The 23,948-nt window shown below is 40.1% G+C and overlaps 1 protein-coding gene across 4 annotated transcripts in view; it reads left to right on the forward strand.

Annotated features, from left to right (window-relative positions):
* The window catches only part of LOC110979760 (uncharacterized), a 129,079-nt gene that overhangs the window by 3,667 nt on the left and 101,464 nt on the right, over nucleotides 1-23,948 (forward strand). The window contains exons 1-5 of one of the 4 annotated variants that reach the window (XM_087133678.1): nucleotides 11,752-12,071; nucleotides 12,819-12,936; nucleotides 13,960-14,934; nucleotides 16,733-16,780; nucleotides 17,306-17,410. In XM_087133678.1, coding sequence (XP_086989804.1) covers nucleotides 12,028-12,071; nucleotides 12,819-12,936; nucleotides 13,960-14,934; nucleotides 16,733-16,780; nucleotides 17,306-17,410 — 1,290 coding nt within the window. In that variant the 5' untranslated portion in view covers nucleotides 11,752-12,027. Of the gene's footprint in view, nucleotides 1-11,751; nucleotides 12,072-12,818; nucleotides 12,937-13,959; nucleotides 14,935-16,732; nucleotides 16,781-17,305; nucleotides 17,411-23,948 lie in introns of those variants that run through there. The other 3 variants (XM_087133677.1, XM_087133676.1, XM_022235804.2) reach the window with 3 other exon arrangements.

The raw sequence follows: 23,948 nt of genomic DNA on the forward strand, positions 1-23,948 counted from the left end.
TTTAGCAGCTAAGAAACAACAATGGTGTCTGTGAGTACAAGTAACGTGAGATTTCTGTTTGAATATTTATGAGGTGTAGTAAAGCAAGTACAGCATGGCTTATTTCGAGAAAATTGTGGAAATTACTGGTTCCTCGGTGTAGGTCAGTTTGACTACCTCCCTCCACTTCACCTCGGGAGGTACGGTAGTCAAACTGACCTACACCTCGGGATCAGTGATTCCCACTACTTCCCTCAAACCATGCTCTATTTGTATAATATTTCACGGTATGAAGTGATGACGCTTTGATGGCAAAAAGCATTCAGATTTGCAAACGTATTTTCAGCGCAGCTGAAAAAGACCGACTGGAAAGTAGTTTCCTGGAAACATTGTATTTACACTTTTTTTGATCAGAAGCTTTGAAGGACATGTTAATTCAAATTTGAACACTCTGAGAATGGAACTTCCATTGTACACACATGTGCATTCATTGTAATCGAAATACATCATAGGGCATTTATAACACAGAAAATCGAGTGCCGCTGCCAACACATGCATAATTATAAATACCACCTCATTGCAGCAGGGTTTTGTAAGAATACTTTGTGAATTGTTGTAAAGCCCACATTTCTGATTTCCCTGACATAAATTTGGACACAACTTTTCATCCACTTTCATCCAAAAATCAAGCCCTCTGCTTACCAGAAGCGGATATAAAAGTTAACAATATGCATTTTTGAGGACAGTTGCTATCAGTCTATGGTGGAAACCACAAACTGCGGTCATGCTGATTTGACAGTTTTTGTGTGCAGTGCAGGCCCTACACATAATAGCAAGTTGAACTGTGAACCGATACAGATGGCATCCTGTAGGCGCTGTCAGGCCATAAACTGTCTGGGCACGTCATAGTTGAATATGTATACAGACAAGTATTCAAATCTGGGAGGGAAATCATCTCCAGCTGACTGTCACTTGTTCCATTTATAACTTGGAAGAAGTGGTTTGTGTACATGTATATTGCGATCGCTTAATATTGATTTTTGTTAATATTGCAATCGCAGGCATTGAGCCAACAATTGATGGCAGATTATTGCACACGCTCGCAGTTTTCTTCTGCTCATAATACTTGATTGTGCTACGACACTGTGCTGATGATGCCCCACTTTGTTTATGTGTGTGCTTTCCTGTGGGACCGTGGGCCCAACTGGCAAGGAAAGTGCTCACGTAACCAAAATGTGATGTCATCAGTACATTTGCCTATTATGGCAGTGCACATACATACATGTACAGTATGCATACTTCAGAAAGGTCCATTGATGTCCCTGTTTTCTTGTATCCTATTTCTTGTTAATCCTCTTGAAAATCATGCCCCGATTTATTGACTTTTAAAAACAAATACATGCTATTAGTATTCGAAAATATTCACAGAATGAACTTATGCTGAATGAACTTATGGTGCACAGTCAATTTTTCAATTCTCATGCCAAGCAGGGTAATAGACTTTCTTTTTACCTAAATAAAATCATTTTTATTTTAAATATTACTTTGTTTAATAAGGGCCATGAGCATACCATTTTTGGTCTTTGCACTTGTAGTTACATACATGCACATGTACACATGCATGTCACTATCATGCGGACATTGCTGGTAGCTTGTGCTTTCATCATTAGTTGTACGTGTATATGCACACGTGTTTGTGCAAATTAGATTATTTTGTGATATATGTTCTTGTAAGGAACAGTGGTGCCTTTTTGTTTGTGTTGTGTGATCATTGTTAGGTGTCAGGTCAGATTAGATTCTGCTTTTGTTCACACTTGGCGTGCTGGTATAGATTGTGGCTGTTATGATGAGAATGCACCCAGCCACATATCATTGCCTTACAAGTACATGTACATGTACTTGTAGGTATAGTGTCATTTCCCATAATGATGTGGTTTCTATGTGGTATGACTTGAGTGTCTCGGTCCATGCCATAAAGTGGGACATGGAGTTTCGCACATACGCATGCACGTCAGGCTGGTGACCTCTTACCCTGCAGAAGGTGACATTTGTGCCACCCACCGAGCATTTTTTGTTGGACGTTCTTTCAAATATTTCAGAGGCGCTGACTGTGGCTGGCAAACAAAAACTTCAGAAATCTGATAAAAAATATTTGCTTGGGATGTTCCAATGTAATTTTGGACCTGTATAATGCTTTAATTCCCTAAGGTGTATATTTAGCACCCGTAAAAAATCATACTGAAATTAGAGGATCTTTAATTAGTGTTCATACCAAATTTACAGTCAATTATGCTATGTACACTGAGCTTATAAGAAAGCTTTTATCTCTTATCACATTTTGCTGGTCGTGTTCATGGTATTTCCTGGCTGTGTTCTGGATTGTTTGAATGTACATGTATGCATGTGCATATATGTGCATGTACATATATGTGCACGTACATGTACATATGGCGTGAAGTTTGTTCAATATCCATGCTCAAAAATTCTCAATTTGTAACCCGTGGTCGTACCGCTATGTCTTTCAGTGATGTTCCCATTGATCTAAAAATCTATTTTCCATATTTGACATGCAACAATTTTGCACCATATGCAAGCCCTGAGCCATTGTTGTCTGGGTCAGGGATGAATTGGTTGAATGGCACCCACACATGTACCAGGGGATTAGGGGCCTATTCTTGGGGAAAGACAACTTGTCTGACAATGTCTGATGAGAAGTTGTCAGAACAGACAACAAGCAGATTGGCTGTGATAAGAGGATTTACTTTAGTCCTTTCTGTTCGGATGGATTTATGTGTGAAGCAAAACCTGCAGTGCACATGTGTGTGAATGCCCAAGCATACATGTGCATGTAAGTGGTGTACAGAGAGTACAGTATCAATCCGCCCCGAGCTGAAGTGCACCCCCAATCGGCGAAAGAAAGACCATGTGGTTACCAGCGGGTTCTTGCACACGTTCTGCATGTTCGCAAAGATCGTATCCATAGACAAGGGAGACCATACATGCCGGAATATAAATTAATTATGCATGTTCTGCATCAAACACTCATATTTGCGCGCCTCATGGTGCACCTATGCATTGAGTAAAAAACCCCCAAAACACGCCCTCCTTTGTTCCGCTCGGAGCAGATATCCTACTTGCTCATCTTCCCACTTCTTTTGTGCAATATTTGTATCATTTAATATGCATTGCAAGACTGTTGAGGTGCACTGTCCAGTCCCAGCTGGAGTTCACAGTTTACTGCGCTGCTGCTCATTTACAAAACATTGGTGAACATTCAGGGACAAGGAATTCCACTCATCCCAAATTAAAGAGAGGCCAATTGTAGAAAGGTTAATACAGTTTCAGCATGGGCAAGGTTTGTTTGAATTTTTTTTGGAAACAGCGTGCATATGCAAAAAAAAATATTCACTGACATGCAACAATGGGTAATATGCGTGTATGGTATACACTGTAGTCAAACCTGGTATTCGCTCTGAGTGGAACAGAAGAGGGTGTGGTTTTTGGTACTTACCACATAAGCGCGCCATGAGGCACGCAAGTATATGCGCATTTGACCCGGGGCGCGCTCAGTACGCATAACTAATTTATTGCAGCATGTATGGTCTTTGCGTACACACAGAACACGTGCAAGAACCCGCTTGTAACCACCTGTCTTTCTTTCACCGATTGGGGGTGCACTTCAGCTCTGGGTGGATACAGTTGAACAGTGGATAATTTTACTAACACAATTCGTCCTGTAATTACCGTACATACAGAATAGTATTTTCCGCTCAGTATTCTCCATAAAGTTATACATGTACATGTATATTATGTTAAACTCTGAAGCATGAATCTAAAATCAAGTGCTTTTTTTATACATGTAAGTCTGATGATAGGACAGGATTAACCTGCAGTGCTCATGTACAGGTTGTTCTCAGGCAGGCATCTTGACAAGTGACCTTCTTAGTGCACATACATGTACATGTACGTGCATCACTGCTCATACACTACTCAAAAAAGTTAAGGACCACTTTTTATATTGTGTATACTTTTTTTCATATGAGATATTTTACTGCTGAAAATGTGAATTTTATGTTTTGAAGGTTTTTTAAATTTTTCATTCCAATGAGAACACCATCTAGAAAAACAAATAATGAAAGAACTACATGTAGACCCCACTCACTTTTTGGAAAAAAAAACCCACAAGTTAAGAAAACAGTGTATTAAAAAAAAGAAGTCAGTGGCTTAGCAGTATCTTGGTATGGAAATGCTCTTTGTGTCCCGTGATTTGTTTGATAAATAGGCCTGCACAGCTGACAAAATAATTTGTCATTCAAGATGGTGAAACCACATCATACCGGGGCCTTGAACTTGTTGCACGACTACAGCACCTGTGAGGTGTTCATTTAACTAAGCATTTTGCAAGGGAAATTGGATGTTTTTTACATAGGTAGCGAGTAGGCTGTTTGCGTGTTATAATGGGTATTTCAATTGGACTGGGGAAAAAACCCCCAAAATTCAGTAAATGGCTATGCCAATTACATGTATGTATGCACACGTACATGTAGGTTCAGTGCACTTCTGATTCATATGCACACGTGCATGTATGTACATTAAAATGCAGTGTTTGAAACCTCTTTTTCTACATGTTCAAGCGTACCAGTTTGTATTTTGTTTCATAGTTGTGGGGACTATGAACATACTGAAATGCAGGGAACCAAAAACATTATGGGGACCAATTTTTTATGTCCACAAACCATTCCTAACTTTTCCTGTAGCAAAGAAATTGTTCTTCCACTGTTATGAAGGCCTACCCGCGTGCACAGACATACGTATTATATTATGGGCCTTTGTACAGGTACATGTACCCGGTATGTGTATTATTGAAAAAGACACAAGTAGACATGCTATGAGCAGATGAGCTAATGTACAAGTCATTTGAGAGGTTGGCAAATACTTGTGAAATTATGACAGCTTTTTAGAACAGATGGTGACTTGTGCCCTGACATTCTGACTGATCTGGTATTTCAGCTATCCAGGGCTGCTGAGCTGCAAATAGCTGCAAGGAGAATGGATTTCTGAAGGCTTGCCTAATTTGTGTGATAAGTCTCTCAAAAACTACATGTATGTAAATGTGAGAAAACAAAAATGAAATGATGAAAATAAAAACAAAAACAAAACAACCAAAATCAAAACAAACCAAAACAACAACAAACCAAACAAACTAAGAATATTTGAGATGCTGTCCATGTGTCACTGTACTTTAAAAAAAATCCCTTAGTACCACAAAATTATTCAATCAGTAAGTGGGAAATTAATAACAGGTGTGTAAAGTAAACCCCTAGAAGTATAAGACACACATGTATCTTCAGTTATGATTTGATCCCAAGCGTTTACCTGCATCCACACAGTTATAAACCTGTCGTGTTGTTTGACACAAAAAGGCTTTTATAGTAATTGTAATTTGAACTGAAAACGTGACAGAGGCGTTAAATGGGACTTTCATGGGTTGAACAGATGTAGGAAAGTTTTTGCAATGTATCTCTGACTTTTGGTTACCTTTGTGGTACCGGTACTAGTTAAAGGGAGAAACTTCAAGACTTTTTTATGCAACTGAAAATTTCCATATTCATGAAAGGCTCTTAAGTGTGATGTCATCCAAGGTAGCTTAATTGTGGCTCCATAACTCTGTGTATAGATATATAACACACTTTTTTGTGTATTCTTGGAGTTAGGTCTCACTTCCTTGTTTTGTACTTTTTCCTTACGTTCTGTTGACAAGTACTGCCTTCTGTAACGTAAGAAACATAACACCCTCTGAAGTGAACAGATTTTCTAATAAAGTAGAGAAAACCACCACCTTCTTGTCACTGAACAAATCACATAAATGTGGTGCATTTGACCTTTGACTTGTAGCCCGTGGCTGCAAAGTAAATGGAGAAATGCAGCTTTCAACATTTACACATATACAGTACATGCACATGCATGTATGTAAGTCGCATTCCTCAATGTACTGGTACACACTTTACATGTATGGGCATAGAAATGTAGACCCGTAGATTAAGCTTGTGCCACAAATTTTGTTAGAAGTACATGTACACACAGTGAGTGTACAGTACATACATGTACATTTACATGTAGTCGTTTAAAGAACACCATTAATGCTTGCATGCACATGTGTATTTGTATGAGAAAAAAATCGCGGTCAGTTTACACAGACTTACTGTATATGTGTTGAAGGGTGATTATATTTACACATATTAAAACCATAATCACGAAATTAAAAAATACCTCTCACAATGAATGGGGTCCAGAAGTCATGAAGAAATGAAAACTGCCCTGTGTACTGTGAACCAATTAATTTTGTTTGGTAACCAGTGGTGTGGAACACACACAAGTGAGGATTGTCCAACTGAATAATTGTCACTTGCCTTATTGGCACGTCTTGGACCTTTGAAAAGCTCCCGATAGGTACAGTGTAGAATTTGCCTACAATAGGAACATTATCTGGCACATATAACAAAACGACCTTTTTACGAACTGTAACTGAATTGCAAGAGAGAAATGCAATTACATGTAGCTTGCAATAATCTGAAATACGTATACATAACAAGTCACAATTTGGTTGAACACTCTGTGCTTGTAGATGTACACATACATGTACATGTAGCTGGGTTTTACTCTCAATCTACAAGTCCTAAGCTTGCCTTTTCTGTTCTCTATCTGAGCACCGTTGTGTGTTGCAGTGCATTGCCCGCCCTCTTTGCCTTGCTTCATTACATACATCTACTTTTGTACAGCCTCCTTGGAATGGGTTGTTTTCCCATTATTGATGGGTGCTTAGCTTAGTCATATATCTGCAGCAGATGACACACACATGTACGTGTACATGTACATTTGTCCAGAAGCAACAGATCCCCAGCCTTCATGGCGTGGTCTCTGATAACTGCAGATGACAGCTTGCATTTCTGATACATGTATGTAAAAGTGTACGCTGTTTACAATTCTGACCTTCCTAACTTGAGTAATATCCAGGTGCAGACAGATGCCGTCACAGGATCTGCCTAGCTGATATGTGTTGGATAATTGTCCTTGTGCAGGATTTGGATTCACATATCAAAGTCTTGTTGAAACTTGAATTATTATACAGAGCAGGCCTATGGGTATGCATGTGTGAGTGTACTAGTCTGTGTACAGTACATGTGTGCACAGCAAACATGTACACGTACAGTACAATGTACATGTACAATTGACCTGTTGCGGTACATGTAGAAATGCTTCAACGTTGCTTGTGAAATATTGGCCAGTTACATGATATGCAAAATGGATGTGGGATGCACACAATCTGAGACAAAACATTATGTGGGTTGTCTAAGGGGCATGGCTATTGCACATACACCTGTACATGTAAATGGGGATTGGTCAGTTGTTACGGTAATAAAGCTTTGCACTGCCGGCACCACAGCTCTTCCAGAGGAGGTACCCGGTAGTTCCTTGCATGTACACCGATACGTAATACTTTGATTCATCAAGAAGCTTGGAAGTCAAAACTGACCAAATATTGTACCTCTTGACATTCTGCATCATACTGCACGTTGTTATGCACGTTGTTTGTAAATACTCATATGATTATGTACTCCATGCACATGTGTGTAGACTGGCAGAACAGGATCAAGCAAGTTTTCATTTCTTTCTGTATTCAGGCTGTACATCACAAGGGGGGAAAATTTTGAGGATGTCATCTTTAACTTGACTTTGTACATGTCCACCTTGAATAGTTTTAATTAGCCGTGTAGAAATCTGTTTTGCTTAGCATGGCCAGGTACAGTTGTGTGAAAGCAGAACATGTGTACATGCATGTATAGGGTGTGCTTTAGTAGTTTCCACGAGTTTACTCGGGAATAACCTCGCCCCCACAGTCTCGCTTGTTTGACACACAGCAAACATGGCCGACCCTAAAGGCCACTGCCCTGTGAAAGCTGTACCAGTACATTCCACTTGAATGCACCTGCAGACACTTTCTTCAGTTCATCCGTGTGTCATCATCCCCGTTAAGATGTTGACACTTGAATGAGAGAGGGCGCTTTGTTGCCCAGAAACACATTCCTACTGCTGCTCCCCACTGACCAGTATTGCTGCCATTTATTGAATCACACGCATACTTACATGTACATACTGTAGGAGCAGCTACATGTAGATTGTTCTCCCAGTCCCTTAATTGTAATTAAAGATGGTGCGTCTAGAATCTGTACCCCCTTTTTAGTGATCTTTTCATTGTTTCTCAGAATCTTTTGCAGGTGTTACATGTATACAAGCCATGTGGGTAATTACATGTACATTCATGTTTGGATTTGTACCGGGATGTACATGTACACATGGAATATATATACATGCACATGTGGAGACATGAGAAGTTACCAATACCAACTACATGTACATGTTCATGTACATGTATGTTTACACCAATGGAAATGTCTGATTGTTATCCACTTTGTATACTACATGTACTCAAAAAAAGTTAACTAAGGACCACTTTTTTCTTGTCATTTTCTTCCAAGCAATGAGTGGGGTCTAGTTCTTTTCATTTTTTGTTTGTCTAGATGGTGTACTAATTGGAAAGAAAAATGTGAAATTTGTTTCAAAACATCAAATGCACGTTTTCAGCAGTAAAATACCGTATCTCAGTATACACAATATGAAAAATGGTCCTTAATTTTATTTTGAGTAGTGTACGTTGGCAAACTAATTGACTTCGGGTGTTTTTGTCATTATACATACATGAACATACACTGACCTCATCCTGTAATTGATACAAAATCAGTCATGGCTTGCAGTACATGTACATGTACTGTATGTACATGTACATGTACTGTACAAATTGTATGTATTCGCTGCTTGGTGGGTGTCAGTGTCTGTTTACGTATGTGAACATCCTGTTTAAAAAGAATCCTGAAAAAGATAATGCCACTTATGAATGACTGCAGCAAGGTAGGATTTCAGCACTCAGTAGCAAAATCATATTTACAAACTTTGGTTGCAAACCTGAGCATTTGGCGAGAAAAGCAAGACCACGGTGTTTAGCACAGTAATGTGCATTTTTTGGCAACTGTGCAAAATTTGCCAGTTGGAACACTGAATGATTTAGTCGCCGAACATTCATGGGACTACTCTTGGCAGGAGCTGTAGCAGCTGCCATTGTGAAAGACTCGGTGCCAAGGCAGTAATTGGTTTGGTTTGTTCGGTAGAAGCGCATCCCATGATCGACACTGTCTACACATATTTCTACCTTTGCACAGGGACTTGCAGATGATCAACCATTCAATTACCGACTTGGAAATTTGTTTTCAGTTTTATAGACAATACATGTATGTTCCTGTATGAGACGATCCAGGAGATTGCCAGGCGAGCACTCTGATTAGTTCAGATTCCTGAGGAGATATTGTACATGTACATGTGTATTAATGAGCAACCTTGTGCAGCATGTGTTCTGGGCCACTTCTCAAGGCAAATTTACAATGTATATTGTGTGTTGTCAGTTGATCTTTGTGCTATGAAACTTACCAATTAAAAAAGGAATCACCAAATGTGTAGGGCCTGACGTTTTGATCCTAGCAGAATCTTTCTCAAAGGCAAAGGCAGTGCAATTCAAAATGAAGGTAGAGAAGATACAGTTATCGGCACAACCCAAAAAGATAACTGGAGATAAGTGTCAGAAGACCTGAGCAAGTACATGTACATGTACAAGCTTTAAGCAGTGTCCTCAACAACTAGGATACATGTACATATTCAAATTTGTCAACGTACATGCTGACTGTTATGTACTGAACTATGCTAAAAACGGTATTAATACATGCATTGTTACTTCAAGGGTTCTTACTCAGTGTTATGTAACATTACAAAAAATGTTACTTATAGTATACATGTAAAATCAAATGTTTCACGATACGTTTAATTTCAATTCACTATTGACCATGATGAGTTCACTGATTGTAAAATGTTACCAGATCTGTAAACTTTTTCCTGACATATTGAGAAGAAATTAATTTGAAGGGAGGAATCCCCTCATGTTCATTTGGCTTTGTGCCATTGTATCTCCCTGCAAAAAGCATCGAATTGCACTGCACACGTACATGTATTTGTCAAGCTGTTAGGTATTTAAAGTCAAAACTCTGCCAGTTACATTATTTACATTATATTCTACAGCCTGTCCGGTGGATTTCAACTGAAGTTTGTGGATAGAATGCAACTACATGTATCTATCTAATGACTTGTAATTAACTACTGTTGCAGTTTCTGTTTGGTCTTGCCATATGCAATAATAGTTTCATGCCAAATTAATTTCGGCTAAGTTGTTAATACGGTAGCAAAACACTGCTCAGAACCTGCCATTTGACTGTGTTTTTTTTTGTAGAGCATGCGGTGATGCACATGTATACATGTAGTGATGCACATTTATACATGTAGATGTAGGAGGACATTTCTTAACATTTGTACACATGCATTGGGCTGAACTCCTATTGCTCTAGGTCTTGTATCACATTTGCATATGTGACCCATTCTGAAAATGAATCACAAGTCACCAGAGTCACTTTGGAGTAAAAAGTTCTTTAGAATAATTTTGCACAGTGTAAATCAATAGGAACTCACAGCATTTTTCACCATGGAGTATCCACTCTCATCAGGATGCCAAACTGAGCGATACATCAAAACAAAAAGCTAAATTTCCTCTTTCCAATACAAACAAAAACTCAAAAAAGTGGCTCTGTTGAATTATGACTCATATTCACAGAGCGGGTCACATATTGTGTGATACATGTATATACATATAGGCTACATGTACATGCATGTGGATGGGTATACATGTACATGTACATAGGTTGATCATCCCCATTTGATTTTGTCTTTGAAATCTTAGCAAATTGGATAAGTACAATGCAGTTATTTGACCCTACTTTGTGTAACTCTGACCCTTGCCTTTTTTTACCAAGATGCACCGGTACATGTAGGCTAGGCCTGCACGTGTTACGTGTATCCTCATTCTTTCAAAATCTTCCATCTGCCTCCTGGTGAAAATCAGATGCAGCCCGAATCCCTCAGAATCCTTTGATTATGTTGAGGCAGTGTGAGTGACATCCTCGAGCACTGTCGATTTCAAATATAACCTAGGCCTACATCCACCGGTATGCACGGCTGAGCATAACTTGACACAAGGTGTCGCCTGACACAAGATCAGGCACACATTTTTGCCATACCACCTCATCACTCCTCTGAAAATCCCTCCAAAACCACTTGAGAGCATCTTGAATGATTGTGGAGGATATCAGCGCATTTGTACATTTGTATGGTTGGGGTTTATGGAATCGTTACCCATGTTACCATAACTGGAATGACTGACCTGTGGTTTGTGTTGAAGCCATTCAACCTGGATGCTTGATGTGTGCAAATTACTACCGGTATGTTACTTTTTTCAGGTCACATCTGCATGAGCAGTAGTGTACGTGTATATCGACACGTACCATTACATGTACATGTACACGTACATGTATGTACTGTACATGTTGTAGCGGAACAACCATACATGTACATGTACATAAACAACAAATGGTTTAATTCATCATACCTGCATAAGAATAGTGGTACAATGGGCTTTAACAGGGAAAAATGTAGTTACTGGTACCCCTTCTACATGTACTGTGCACATGCACGTAAATGTACAGTACACATTACGTGTACATGTATGTGTACACATGTACGCTTACACTGTACAGTAATACATGTGTGATGGACTGGTATATGTACATGTACTTGTACATGTAGGTACACTGAACTTAATTCCCATTGACCTTAGCTAGTCAGGCCAATATGTGGTACATGTACATACATACAGTATGATTTCTAAAGTCAAACAATGTGTCAATTGAATTACGCATTGATTGCATACATTGGGAATTTCCCTTATGTCAGTTCTGTTGTGCGCATCAGTGAGTAAATGTGTATCCTGTGTGGGACCTTGGTGGATCTGTTTCGTGCGAGAGAAAGCTTAGAATCAGCACATGTACGGAAGAGCAAATGTACTCAAACTTGAGGCCAGTCATATCCTCTGGCACATTGAGGTAATGAATCAAAATGCGTGTCAAATTGTAAACACGCGTACATTTCCTCACTGGAAATTGCTTAGTACAAAGGACTTGCAACAGATTGTCATATATCGTTGCATTTAGTGAGGTTGTCTTTCCAGCTGTGTTGGATTTTTCAGAGCTGTTGGTTAATTCCATGTCTATGTACATGTACCAGTACAAGGAGCCATAGCATAAAGTTTATCCTAAAAAGTCATTTAGAATGTTGACCCAAAAGCCACAAATTTACATAGGTCTACACTTGACCCCTTGTATTCCTGACTGTGGTGGTATTTTTTGATATGTAGTTGACGTTCAGGTTCACAACTACCACTAGTAAATCCTCACTGATTTGATTCATTTTGTTTTCAGTCTGTTATTCATTTTGAAATATGCTGCAAATTTGCCCAGGTGATCACTCTCCTCAAGTACTTCATGTACTCAGTGATAATGGAGTCTAGCTTGAGCATGTTGAGGGTACATGTACATGTATGCGTGCGATGTAGAGTACTTGGGTGAATGCGTCGTGTGCACAATTGTGTTCAAAAGGCATCAGTGCAAAAACTGGCGTGTGAACCAACACGTGCATGAGCTGTACTCCCCAAATTATAATTGTACATATGCACTTCCCAGATCAAAATGATGTTACACTTTGGTATTTTATAGACTGAAATTTAATTGGGAAAGTATTGAGATACTGTAGTGAACTTCACTGAGAGTAGTGTCCCCTCTTGAATCTTTCAGCACCATGGTGGACAGGGAGAGTGCCAGGTTTCGTGCCCAGCAGCAGCGTCAAATGGAGAGCATCATCACAAAGCCTCGTAATCCATGTGAGGGACCCAGGTTTTCTGAACCGATAAAGGTATGCAGTGCATTTGCAGAACCTACGTGCATCTTCAGATTTTTTAATGCTGTGTGGGTTAAAACCCACCCAAATCCAAACCAGAGCAAAGCCCAATCTGGACCCTCAAAACTGACCCATGCCCGGAACCAAAACAAAAGCCAAAAGCAAAACCAGCCCTAGCCAAAAACCACATCGAAAACCAAAAACCAACCCCCACTCTAAAATCCAACTCCAAATCCCTCTCAAACATACCCCCCATCACTCATATCAATCAACACTCCCAAAGTCACCCCTGACATCAACCTACATGTTTGAAACAAACCCCCAAACAAACCCAAAGTCCCAAACCCAAAACAAATTTGAGTCGATCATTTTGCTTGTACTTACAGTAGAAACAGAGGCATTCTTATATCTGTGCTTACGAATTTTGTAAATACACGTATGCAGACGTGTGCAGCCATCTGGTACCTGTCTGGACAAAAACCAGCTTGATTATGAAATGAAATTTAAATCACCTATTGACTGAGGTTTTTGTACTGTGAGCATCTTACATTGGTTGGAAAGGTATCGTATTGAGTTTCGTTTTTTAATTGAAATTGGTATTGTTTTGGACCGAAAAGGAATTGTTGGATAAGGGGTTTAACACCTGGTCATAGCCATAATAGATAAGGTTTGTGCTACATCTATGTACATGTGTCCGATGAAGTTTTGTTGTGCTCAAGTAAGCTCTCTTACCAAAATTCGGTGGTGAAATGAATATACCGGTACACTTCCAGCGTTGATCAGTAAACTGAGGTGAACAACCGAGATAATGTTGTTGAAAATGACTACATAAATTTTGATTTGGGGTTTTTGATGAAATATAAACCAGTTACCTAAAATTAAATGACACTTGAAGGATGTTGCCTGATTCTTCAAACTTGTTCACACCTCGAATTTGGGAGCATATGTTTGCCAAAAAAGGTTGCAACTGTGGTCTTAAGCATATTAAGTGTTCAAAATCTGAGTCATTTCGGAATTCTGTTGTCCCTTCTTCCACAGACTGACAAAGAAGACAAAAACATCAAGGACATCTTGGGCAGCTTCAGCAACATAAAGAACGTCATGGAGCCCAGCTCTATGTACAATTTCCTGGGTATCCCCAAGGAGCCCCCCACACCTGTTGACAACAGAGCCCGCCAGGTCTTCGACTTGTCAGGAGTGACATTCACGGCCAACGGACAGGTCAGGAGTAGCAAGTCAGAGAACCAGTCTGGGAACGGTTCCTCCTTGAGGAAAGACCAGTCTGGGTCCTCGTCCTCCAAGAGCACCGTGCCGCATGTGAAGAGTGGGCAGAAGAGCAAGGAGGCTGTCAAGCATGGCATAACGCCAGAGCAGCAAGGGTCCAAAAGCAGGCCTGGTGGCTCTTCAGTGCCAGGCCAGTTAGTTTCAGGTAGAGGTATTTCCCCAGTGTCCACTGCCAAGGGTCACAGATCAAAAGATGTAGATGTCAAATTAAATATTAAAAAAGAAAAAGATCCCGATATTGGACGACCAGTGGACACCAGCGGCACCAGTAGCAGCAGCAGCCTGGTGGTCACCAAAATGAAACCAAGCCCAGGCAGGTCCAGTGACAGCAGCTCCAAATTGCTGCCTAAGAAGGGCTCAACTCCCATGAAATCCAAGTCGTCGCAGAAGCCCAACACCAAGCCAGTGATGATCAACTCAGCCAAGAAGGACTTCAAGAGGCCCAACGGTATCATTAACCACGAGCAGCTTGGGCACTCGGGCTTGGACACTTCAGACTCTGTGAAGGGCCCAGGGACCATGTCAGCAGTGGTCAAGCAGGAGCCCCATACCATCAAGGAGGAACCTGCTGACAAGTTTGCTGCAAGCAGAGAGGAGCATGGTGCTGACATTTTTTCAACAATTACAAAAAATCTGTTCAGAGACCCACCTGACAGCACAACGGAAAGGAAACCAGACATCAAGAAGGAGAAGTTGACTGTGCCAAAACTAAACATCCCACCGAGTTGGGTAAGAGGAAGCATTTTAGTTGATAGTTGTAAGTGCCTCTTGCCAGTGTAGTTCCTACAAAATAGATATTTTCAAAATGGCGGATAGAGCAAACTCTGCCCTTTTCCATTAGTGTTGTTGGACCAACAGCCATTGTAAAAGCAAGGATTTTCCTCATCAAAGTTGTTTAGAATGGTTAAAATATTGCACTGTAGGCATCAGGTTTCATGAAATTGATTGAAAGTACACTGTACAATAAGCAGCTACCCACCAAATTTATTGCCTGAGTCTCACATGAGGCATGAGTTACACTCAGGATATCCTCTGCAGAATGTGTAGCATTCCGTCCAAATTCCCTTGAATTCAGAAATGTCAGAATATTCCTCATACCTCCATTATATGTTTCACATACTGAAGATTAAATACCCGACCCAACATAGGGTTTTCTGCTTTGGCGGTGTTTGGAGAAATGTAAATCAGTTTCAGTTCTATTTTCGGTTGCTTCAGGAGGGATAACTGGTCATACTGGGAATTACAGTCGGGCAGAGGAAAATTACAAGAAATCACTTGATCATCATGTGTTGTGTTTTCCAGAAATACATTAACTGTGCCAGATCTCTCTTGTTCGTTAGGGTTGGCACAGGAAGTTGGGTGTTTTCTTCTTTTAACATGAGTTAGCAGAGTGCGTGCCACTTTGATTGTAAAGGCCGTGCGTACCTCGTGTAGGGCCTGCATTCAAAATGGGAACAATCGGTTTGGAGTCAAGTGTGTAGCGGCCATTGTGGGCAAATATGCAGTTGACACGTACGTACGTGTGCATGTAGGTGCATGTTCAGTGCAGGGTGTGCATTAGCGCTTGCCTTACATGTGTGTACCTGATCGAACACATCCACTTTAACCCTAACAGTCCAAAATCCTCCAATTTCAATACGATTTTACATACACCTTTGGGGGTTAGGGTTAAGCTATTCTTGAATTGCTTCAGGAAACTGTCCTGATGACTCTAACAGGAAAGCAGCAAGGGATTGGCCATTGATGTGACAAAGTTCATTTGGAAGTGCACCAGCACAGGGACATGTACAGTACATGTACATGTGTATTCCGGAGAGAGTCAGCATGTTACAGTTCAGTGCCTGTATGTGTAGTGTGTACATACATGTATATGTTAGACAGATTTGTTCATTGCCAGTCCTCGTTTACAGCCAAGGTGCACAGTGAATGGCTGATTTCTATTTCGTCCTCTTCCATATGGCATGACGACCCCCACAAAGGATATACATGTACAGGAAACACACATTGTCTCCATGTCATGACACAGCTTTGATACATGTGCAGTGTATTCTGGATGTACACCTGCAGCCCGCTTCTTAATTTCTTATTTAACCACTTCATGTAAAGTTCACTTGTCTTCGTTAATGTGTACCACTCTGTGTGCACAGTTTCCAACGAACTGCTCAATAATTTGTGGGATTTTTCGTCATGAATTTCTGGATGATGGATGTGCTAGTACAATATGTATGCATTTCCCGTGGGCAAGTAATTTTGCTGGGGAAAAGGAGCGTCATGAATTGTATAATTCACAGGTCCATTAAATATGGGAACTCACTGAACCATGACCCGTACTGCTTTAATTTAATTCTCAAATTCAACTATTCGGCAGACTGTTGTGGAGTATAAACACCTACATGTACATGTATATAATTGTTCACTTGTAGCATAATGCTTGTAAAATGAATTGATGCATCACTGCAGTTTTGTGTTTCATAGCAGCTGTAGGAATGGAATTTTTATTTTTCATCTTATGGTTCTTATTTTGTAGGGTTCCTTCAACGATCCTAGCAACCAGGAGGTAGAGAAGATATTGAATGTAAGTTGACAAGTTCTATTTAAAAAAGAGGAAAAAAAGGTCACAAGTAAAATCGCCTCTTGGTCTACCCAACAGAAAAAAATGATAAAAAGAAATTTACATGTACCAAAATGAAAACAACCAAGATTTCGGCATACCAGTATGAAAATAAGATAGAATTAGAAATAGATTAAAAATGTACATGTACCAATATGAAAACAACCAAGATCAGAACTGCTCAGTGGTTTACGCCAGTGCTAATTGAGAGGTCTTGTTCCACATCCAAGGTCTGTTAAATATTTGTTGCCCTATGAAATTCTTTTTTTTTATTCAGAACTCAGTAAAAACAATTCAGCGCAAGCTTTTCATTGCAATTTGTTGTCAGACTGATAATCACCACATCCAAACTGCACAAGCCAATGTGAATGACTACAGTGGTTTCATTGTTCCACTGTGCATAACCCAGATAATTTCTTTTCCATCTTTTTTTTCTGACAAATGATAACAGAACACTCTGACATTTGATACCAATTTTCCTCCTTGTAGATGATGACTGAAAACAAGTCGCCCTTGACGGCCATTCAGAATACACCCATTAAAGGAGATCCTTCATGCAAGTTTCACTTCCATTCCAGTACACCAGTCACAAAGGTACAGTTTGTGTATGCACTGTCCAGAAGATTCTCGTTGTAGCACTCTCAAGGGGACCTTACAGAATTGAGCGTTATAACCGCACAGCGCTATAACTGACTGGATGCACGTGCAACATGTTCAGCACACAACATGTGCAACGCACGTGTGCACATGTACTTCTATGTACCGGGTACATGTATAGAGACATGTATCTACATGTGCATGTATGTGAATTTTGTTAACCTGTATTGGCAGATGTACGCACTGTAATTTCGGAGTATATGCCTTGTATCCGTTTATCTCTATGTTTTTGTGACACTGATAAAAAAAACACAAACCTCTTCAAAAATCACCAGGGGACCTTGTGCATGCTGCATTGCGAAGCTCGCACTGCATCTACACCCACCGCGTAATCCTGACTGCTACTGCATACCCATTGATGGACAGTCCAATTGCTGACTTTTCCCAATAACCGTGTGACCACAGAAAGTGATATATCATTAGAAAACCCAAGTGAAAACATACCCGACATGTCACGCTGAACACAATTGACGACAGGACGCAGATTTGATACACGAAGATACACGTACAGTTTAAGCAGCTAATTTTACTTATCGGTAGAAAGAAACCTTTAGGTAACAAAATACTACACGGAGTATCTCAATGTTAATTATTTGTGTCCCAAACTACACCACAAGAATAAATAAAAAGTGGGAAAATAATCACTACAATGTCGCCTCAGCAAAGCCGAGCAGGCACGGCTCACCGTGGTGAGCACGTGCTTGCGATTGTGCTGCATGGACGGCCCAGTGCATGTCTTCACTCTGTGTGATCGCTAAACTACTGGTGTCTGCACTCTCTGTGTAGCGCTTAACTATTGGTGACCAGGATGGCTGGCCAATCATGGCAGTCTTGCGATGAGGTTTCATATGCGTTGATTTTCAAAGAATCTGATTTCCAAGGTAAAGAGCGCTGTAACCAGAATCATTTCGCATGCTTTATATGGTTCTCAGGCCAAAAATTGTGAGCGTTATATCCTAAAAAACGTTGTAAATGGGAGTGCTACAACCACAGAAAAATGTACACAGTGAATGGGCGTGCAGTTGGAGAAATGAAAAGAGAGCTTTGTATTAGTAAGAGCGTTATATCAAGGAGCACGGTAATGGGAATCTATAGTGCTTTGCTTTTCTTCACCCACTCTTCGCTTAATTGTAATTTCATGTATGGAGGGGATTTCGGTTGTTGTAATCTGCCACTCTTTCACTGACTTGCTTTACGTTTGTTGTTCATGCAACAAAAACCCCCAAAAGCCGTAGTCATTTTTTTTGGTAAGACAAACTGCTCTTTCTTTTAAATATGTCCTGCCCAAAACCCATGGAACATACATGTACATGTAATCCATTCCTTACTGCATGTACAACACACAGACACGGTCAATCACTGCATTAGGCCTTGTAATGGGTGTAGTATTTTTAAACAGTGTTCTGCAACAATGGTTCATTGGGACCTTCATTGAAGAATATTGCAAAAGACTAATTTCTAGAAAATACAACTGTTCCAGATACATTTATTTCACAGGTTGACATATACCATTTCTTACACTTGTACCGGTAGTTTTGTGTGAGCTATCTCATATTTATTCCACATTCTCTTTTTTTCATCCTCAAAATTGGTGTGTAGAGGATTTTTGCACTGAATTTATACATCTTTATGTTCTTATGCTCTGCTGTGTGAAAACTACCGGTATTTGACATCCTTTTTGGGCATAGTTGTATTGAAAAGTACATTGTTTTAAACATATGAAATTGTCCAAATGATTCTGTTCAACTGAGGGCACTGTTTCAGTGATGTCAATCAAGGAAGGCACCATTTCTGTGTTTTTCTGTTCAAATCTTGAACCCCAATATTTGCTCATTGAAAACTTTTCTTAGAAGGGGTTGCTCTTGGCTTATTGCCATATGCCTAAGCAACAATAAATCACCAAAGAAGAGAACATTTAAGACAGGAAAATATTGAAAATGTCATCAGTTTTAGTGTCTTGCTGAGATTACACCACAGAAGGGCCTACTTTAATGTAAAATCTGCGTGAAACAAAGTCAAAACTTTAATGAACAGATAGAATGAATGAATAGATGCATTTTATTTATTTTTCTGAGAGCATCAATAGTACCGTCTTGTTATATTTTTAGAATGATCTCTAGATTTCGTTTGACCTATTTACTAGTCAGATGTAAATAGGCTTAGCAGTGTTTGTAATCTTGTCTGGAAGGCAGAGGAAGCTAGCTAGCTCTGGCCACATACTGCAGGAGCTGCTAATCACATCACCAAACACAGCCGAGCATAAGCGCCTGCCGCTGTTCGCCTCTCAAGAATGTGCCTCGCATCAGCGTGTGCTTTGCAGCCTGTAAATCGTACGTGTAGACACGTACACGGCCCACTTACAGTGGTAACCACAGGCCTCAGGGAGCCTCATGTGAATCACTGCAGTCCTTCAGCAGGTTACCAGCTCTGATAGACCTCCCCTGGGGTGGGGGGGAGGGAGCGGGTTTTACAGGTCTGGGTGTCTGAATGTCAGCGGTGTCAGAGTTTATATATACCGGTAGCTCTGCTTGTGTGCTGGTGACAGCCAAAGGAGGGCGCTGTAGCAGGGGAGTAACACTGGTGATGTTCAGTTGGCCGTTGTCATAGTGTGCGGCGCGGAAACATTTGGCTTGGATGTGAGACATCGGTAGAAAGGAGGGGTGGAGTCCCAGTCAGTGTCTAACTTCCACCTGGTGACTCAGAGTGAATGTCCCGGGCTCAGTGACTCACGATCAAAGATGTGGTCCAAGAACTACTGTGCATTAATGCATGTTATCACAATAACTTACATCTTACCACTCATGTCTACAAGTGACTATTTTTTTGTATTTTTATCTCGGGATGATTATCAATGTGGGCTCAGTACAGGTGTGTTTCAGAAGGACTGATACTTTAATTGATTAATGGACTGCACATGTGAGTAAAAATATACACATTAGAAATTAGGGGAGATTTGAAAATAACAAAATGGTGGCTGCATAATTTCATGTGTGTGTGCCATTTATAGATTTCTAAAAAAGATCCCTCAGGAATGCAACATTGTACACTTGAAACCACAGGCCGACAAGACAAATGATTGAAAAATACAGGCCGGAGCGTTCCGTCACACTTGCATAATTGGCACAGTTCCCTTGGACAATAAATAGGTTACGCCCACGGGCTCTTGGTGGGGAGAGCGAAGAGTTGACATCCGCAGGGGGATCAGACACTACTTGGACTTCACCAATCAAAACACTGATCCTGAGTATGTACACTGTTCTGGAGGGATGTTCACAGGTTTGATTTTCAGTCTCAGCAGTTGAATGAAATATACTCTTCAAAATCCATCTTCTTTGTTTTTTGTTTGTACATTGTATATGTTTAAGTGGTTGAATATTATCACACTAGGTACATCCTGTGGCAAAAACTGTTTTCATTTCTGTATTTCTTACATGCTTTTGTTGCGGGTAGAAATTGGAGAATAATATCTAATCTACACACCATGCTAAGTGAGAGAATGTGTGTGGATGTTTCTCATGAAGTTTTAACAGCCCATCAAAATGAATTAAAAAAATAAATAGTTTTATGACATAATAGTCTCAAGCCACATTTGCTGAATTTTTGTTCAAGCTACAAGTTATGAAGTATTGAAAAATCAATTAGAAAAATTTCCGTGTGTTTATAAAACACTTCGCCTACAAGAGGGCAACTGTTTCAAATAATGCTGCAAGCCTTTAAACACAGCCACCAGCCTCCATCCTGCAATAAAAATACTACAAACGCCCCTGAAAATTTGTTATAATATTATCAGAACCTTTGTCAGAAAATCAAATTGGATATAAGGTACAGCCCGCCCACAGACAAGAGGCTGAGTTATTCCGTTTTTCATGTTCATAACCCCGTCGTTGACCTTCCCAAATATACATGCAATTCACAACCAAGGCAATTATTAGGGTCTGTCCAATCATTTATAGAAAAATAAGGGGAGAAAAAAAATTTTGATTCTGGAATTATTAGTCTTGATTACACATATAATTGACATTGCACATTGAATAGGAAGTGTCAGCATGTTAGGGAGTCCATAATCAACAATGGCGCAGTCTTGACCCTGGTGCGCCCCTTCAGCAGAGGAGAGAGTGTGGCACAGGCATGACAGCACAAAGCAGCCCGTATAGAATTACAGCCGTGTAATTTGGATAAGAGCTGTAGTGGTAATCTGAGAATACCCGAGAATCGGGCCTCAGTATTTCGGGCCTCCGTATTTAACCGCTGGATTTTCAGAAAATAAAGTAAACGGCTCTGTTCCCTTTTGACGATAGGCAGTCGGTATTGACTACTGTGCTCTGCTTGGAAGGAACAGGATGTGTACATGTTTTTTTCCTTAGACTTGTTTATGAAGTATGATAATCTTAAATTGAAAGAAGAGCGCTAAACTTAAAATTATTAATAGGAGATTTATTAAATTAAATCTCCTATTGATGGCCCTCAGAACAAGTCATGTAATAATTCGGGAATAGATTCACATCTTGACAGCGGTTTACACCCTGCTTATTTTTTACGAGAACTTAGCCATTATTTTACATGTAAGTTAACTGTCGTTGAAGGCTTCCATTTCATTGTAGCTTTATTGTGGTTCCCAAAATCTCAGTCATGAAATGAGGAGACTAGAGTAGATGTACAGACTGTGAAAATATAGTATCAAAATGCAGTCGGTGGAATTTGTTTTGCTGGACGTTTCACACTAAAGCATCCAGAGTCCATTGGAATTCAACACTGTTTCTAAAAATTGCACTTCCTTAAAACCCTCCTTCTGTTTTAACTGTCAAAAACAGTCAAAAATGCCTTCCACTTGATTTCCCCCAGTACACAGACACATATGGGAAATTTGACTGATTTTGACTGATATTACAACTGTGTCAAGAATGTATCTTAGCATAGGAGGGTTAAATTCTAAAATAACAGGGGCTCAATCAGAAAGTTGCAAAAACCACTCACGAGAGGCACTTGTTAAAACTATGTATGGTTGAATTTGGATAAATAGTACAATGTACATTATACCAGATGGGTGATGAGAAGAGGTGATCAATCATTTTACCAACAAAGGAGTAAAAGCTAATGAAGAGGTCACTACGTATACCAAGTTATACCACTGTTTATCGAGTCATGCTATGTGTATGTACGTGCACTCACATCTAATAACATTACGTTCATTTGTTGTGCGTCAGTCACTTACATGTGCTCTCCTCACTTAACCAGACCAATAAATAAAATTGGATGACAAGTTTACCTAAGCATTTCCCCTTCCACCCTACGAAAACAGCAAAGTACCGACAAGATCCAATATTCTCATAACAATCCCTGACAGCCTGAAATTAACAAGTTGTCCCGTTGTTGCGGTGGGGGATTGAGTGGCAGATCCCGGAGACTGGCTTGGAATACAAAATGAACATTTCCTGCTCGGGCACAATTGATGCCCGAGCGTTTCACAGCATCCTCACTGCCCAAGCCAGAGGTGATGTGTCATCAATTAGGCCTACCTGCTAGCCCCTGCAGCTCCATCCCACCACTCTCTCCAGTCCCTCCCCTTCCACTCTCCTGCTCACATTCATCTATCTCTCCCAAGGTCTGCTATCACCCAAGCATAATATTAGATGATAATGCAAGTCTGAGGAGCATGCTTGTCCTCGGGGATGACAGTATGTAGGAATTCATTTAGGGTATTCAGCATGTCACAGTGTGCTAAATGACAACTTACCTTGTCTCTTCTCTGTAGGAACCTTTAAGTCATTAGAAAAATCTATTGTGTTGTTTTCAAGGGAGAAAAGGGTGTTTACACGTAACTCTAGTGTTCCCAGATTTTTCAGAATCCATTAGGTGTTAACTGATTTGTGGGATTCAGGGAGGTTGAACCCTACCACTATTACCTGATATTATACATAGAGTTTATCAGAAAATGTCTGAATACATACGACACATATACATGTATATGCAAACAATTTGTTTGGTAAACCATTGTATATCATGGGAAAGAAAGGTGGGATTCAGATGATTTGTTAGGAATTAATATTTTCCAAACGGTTGGTTTTGAGAAAATCAAGAACAATTAATGACTGACAGTTATCGTATATCACATTATTATTCACAGGTAGTTCTTTTCTTATCTTCCCTGGATGATTTCATCCAACCTTTGCCAGAATTGATAGTGATAATCAAGTGGTGATTTACCTTGCCATGAAAGGCTTGAAGATTCCTCAGGGCAAATTCTTGGAATCTGAGGAATTAGGGTCATAGGATCAGAGTGTCATTTTTGGGGGGGGAGGTGCTCAGATGTCAGTTTATTTACCCCTGAGTCTGTGGTACTTTGCCCTGAGGTGTCATGTCTCAATAGGGCATGAGGCAGATTGTCTAGGTATCCAGCCCACAGTGCTGTTCATGTATGCAATGGGCCATGGTCAGAGGATAGAGCCCTGTTTGCACTGGACTTTTTTTGGGCAAA

This window comes from Acanthaster planci, linkage group LG02, assembly GCF_054643075.1.
Source record: "Acanthaster planci isolate LZ-2023a linkage group LG02, COTS_SCS, whole genome shotgun sequence".
NCBI classification, from domain to species: domain Eukaryota; kingdom Metazoa; phylum Echinodermata; class Asteroidea; order Valvatida; family Acanthasteridae; genus Acanthaster; species Acanthaster planci.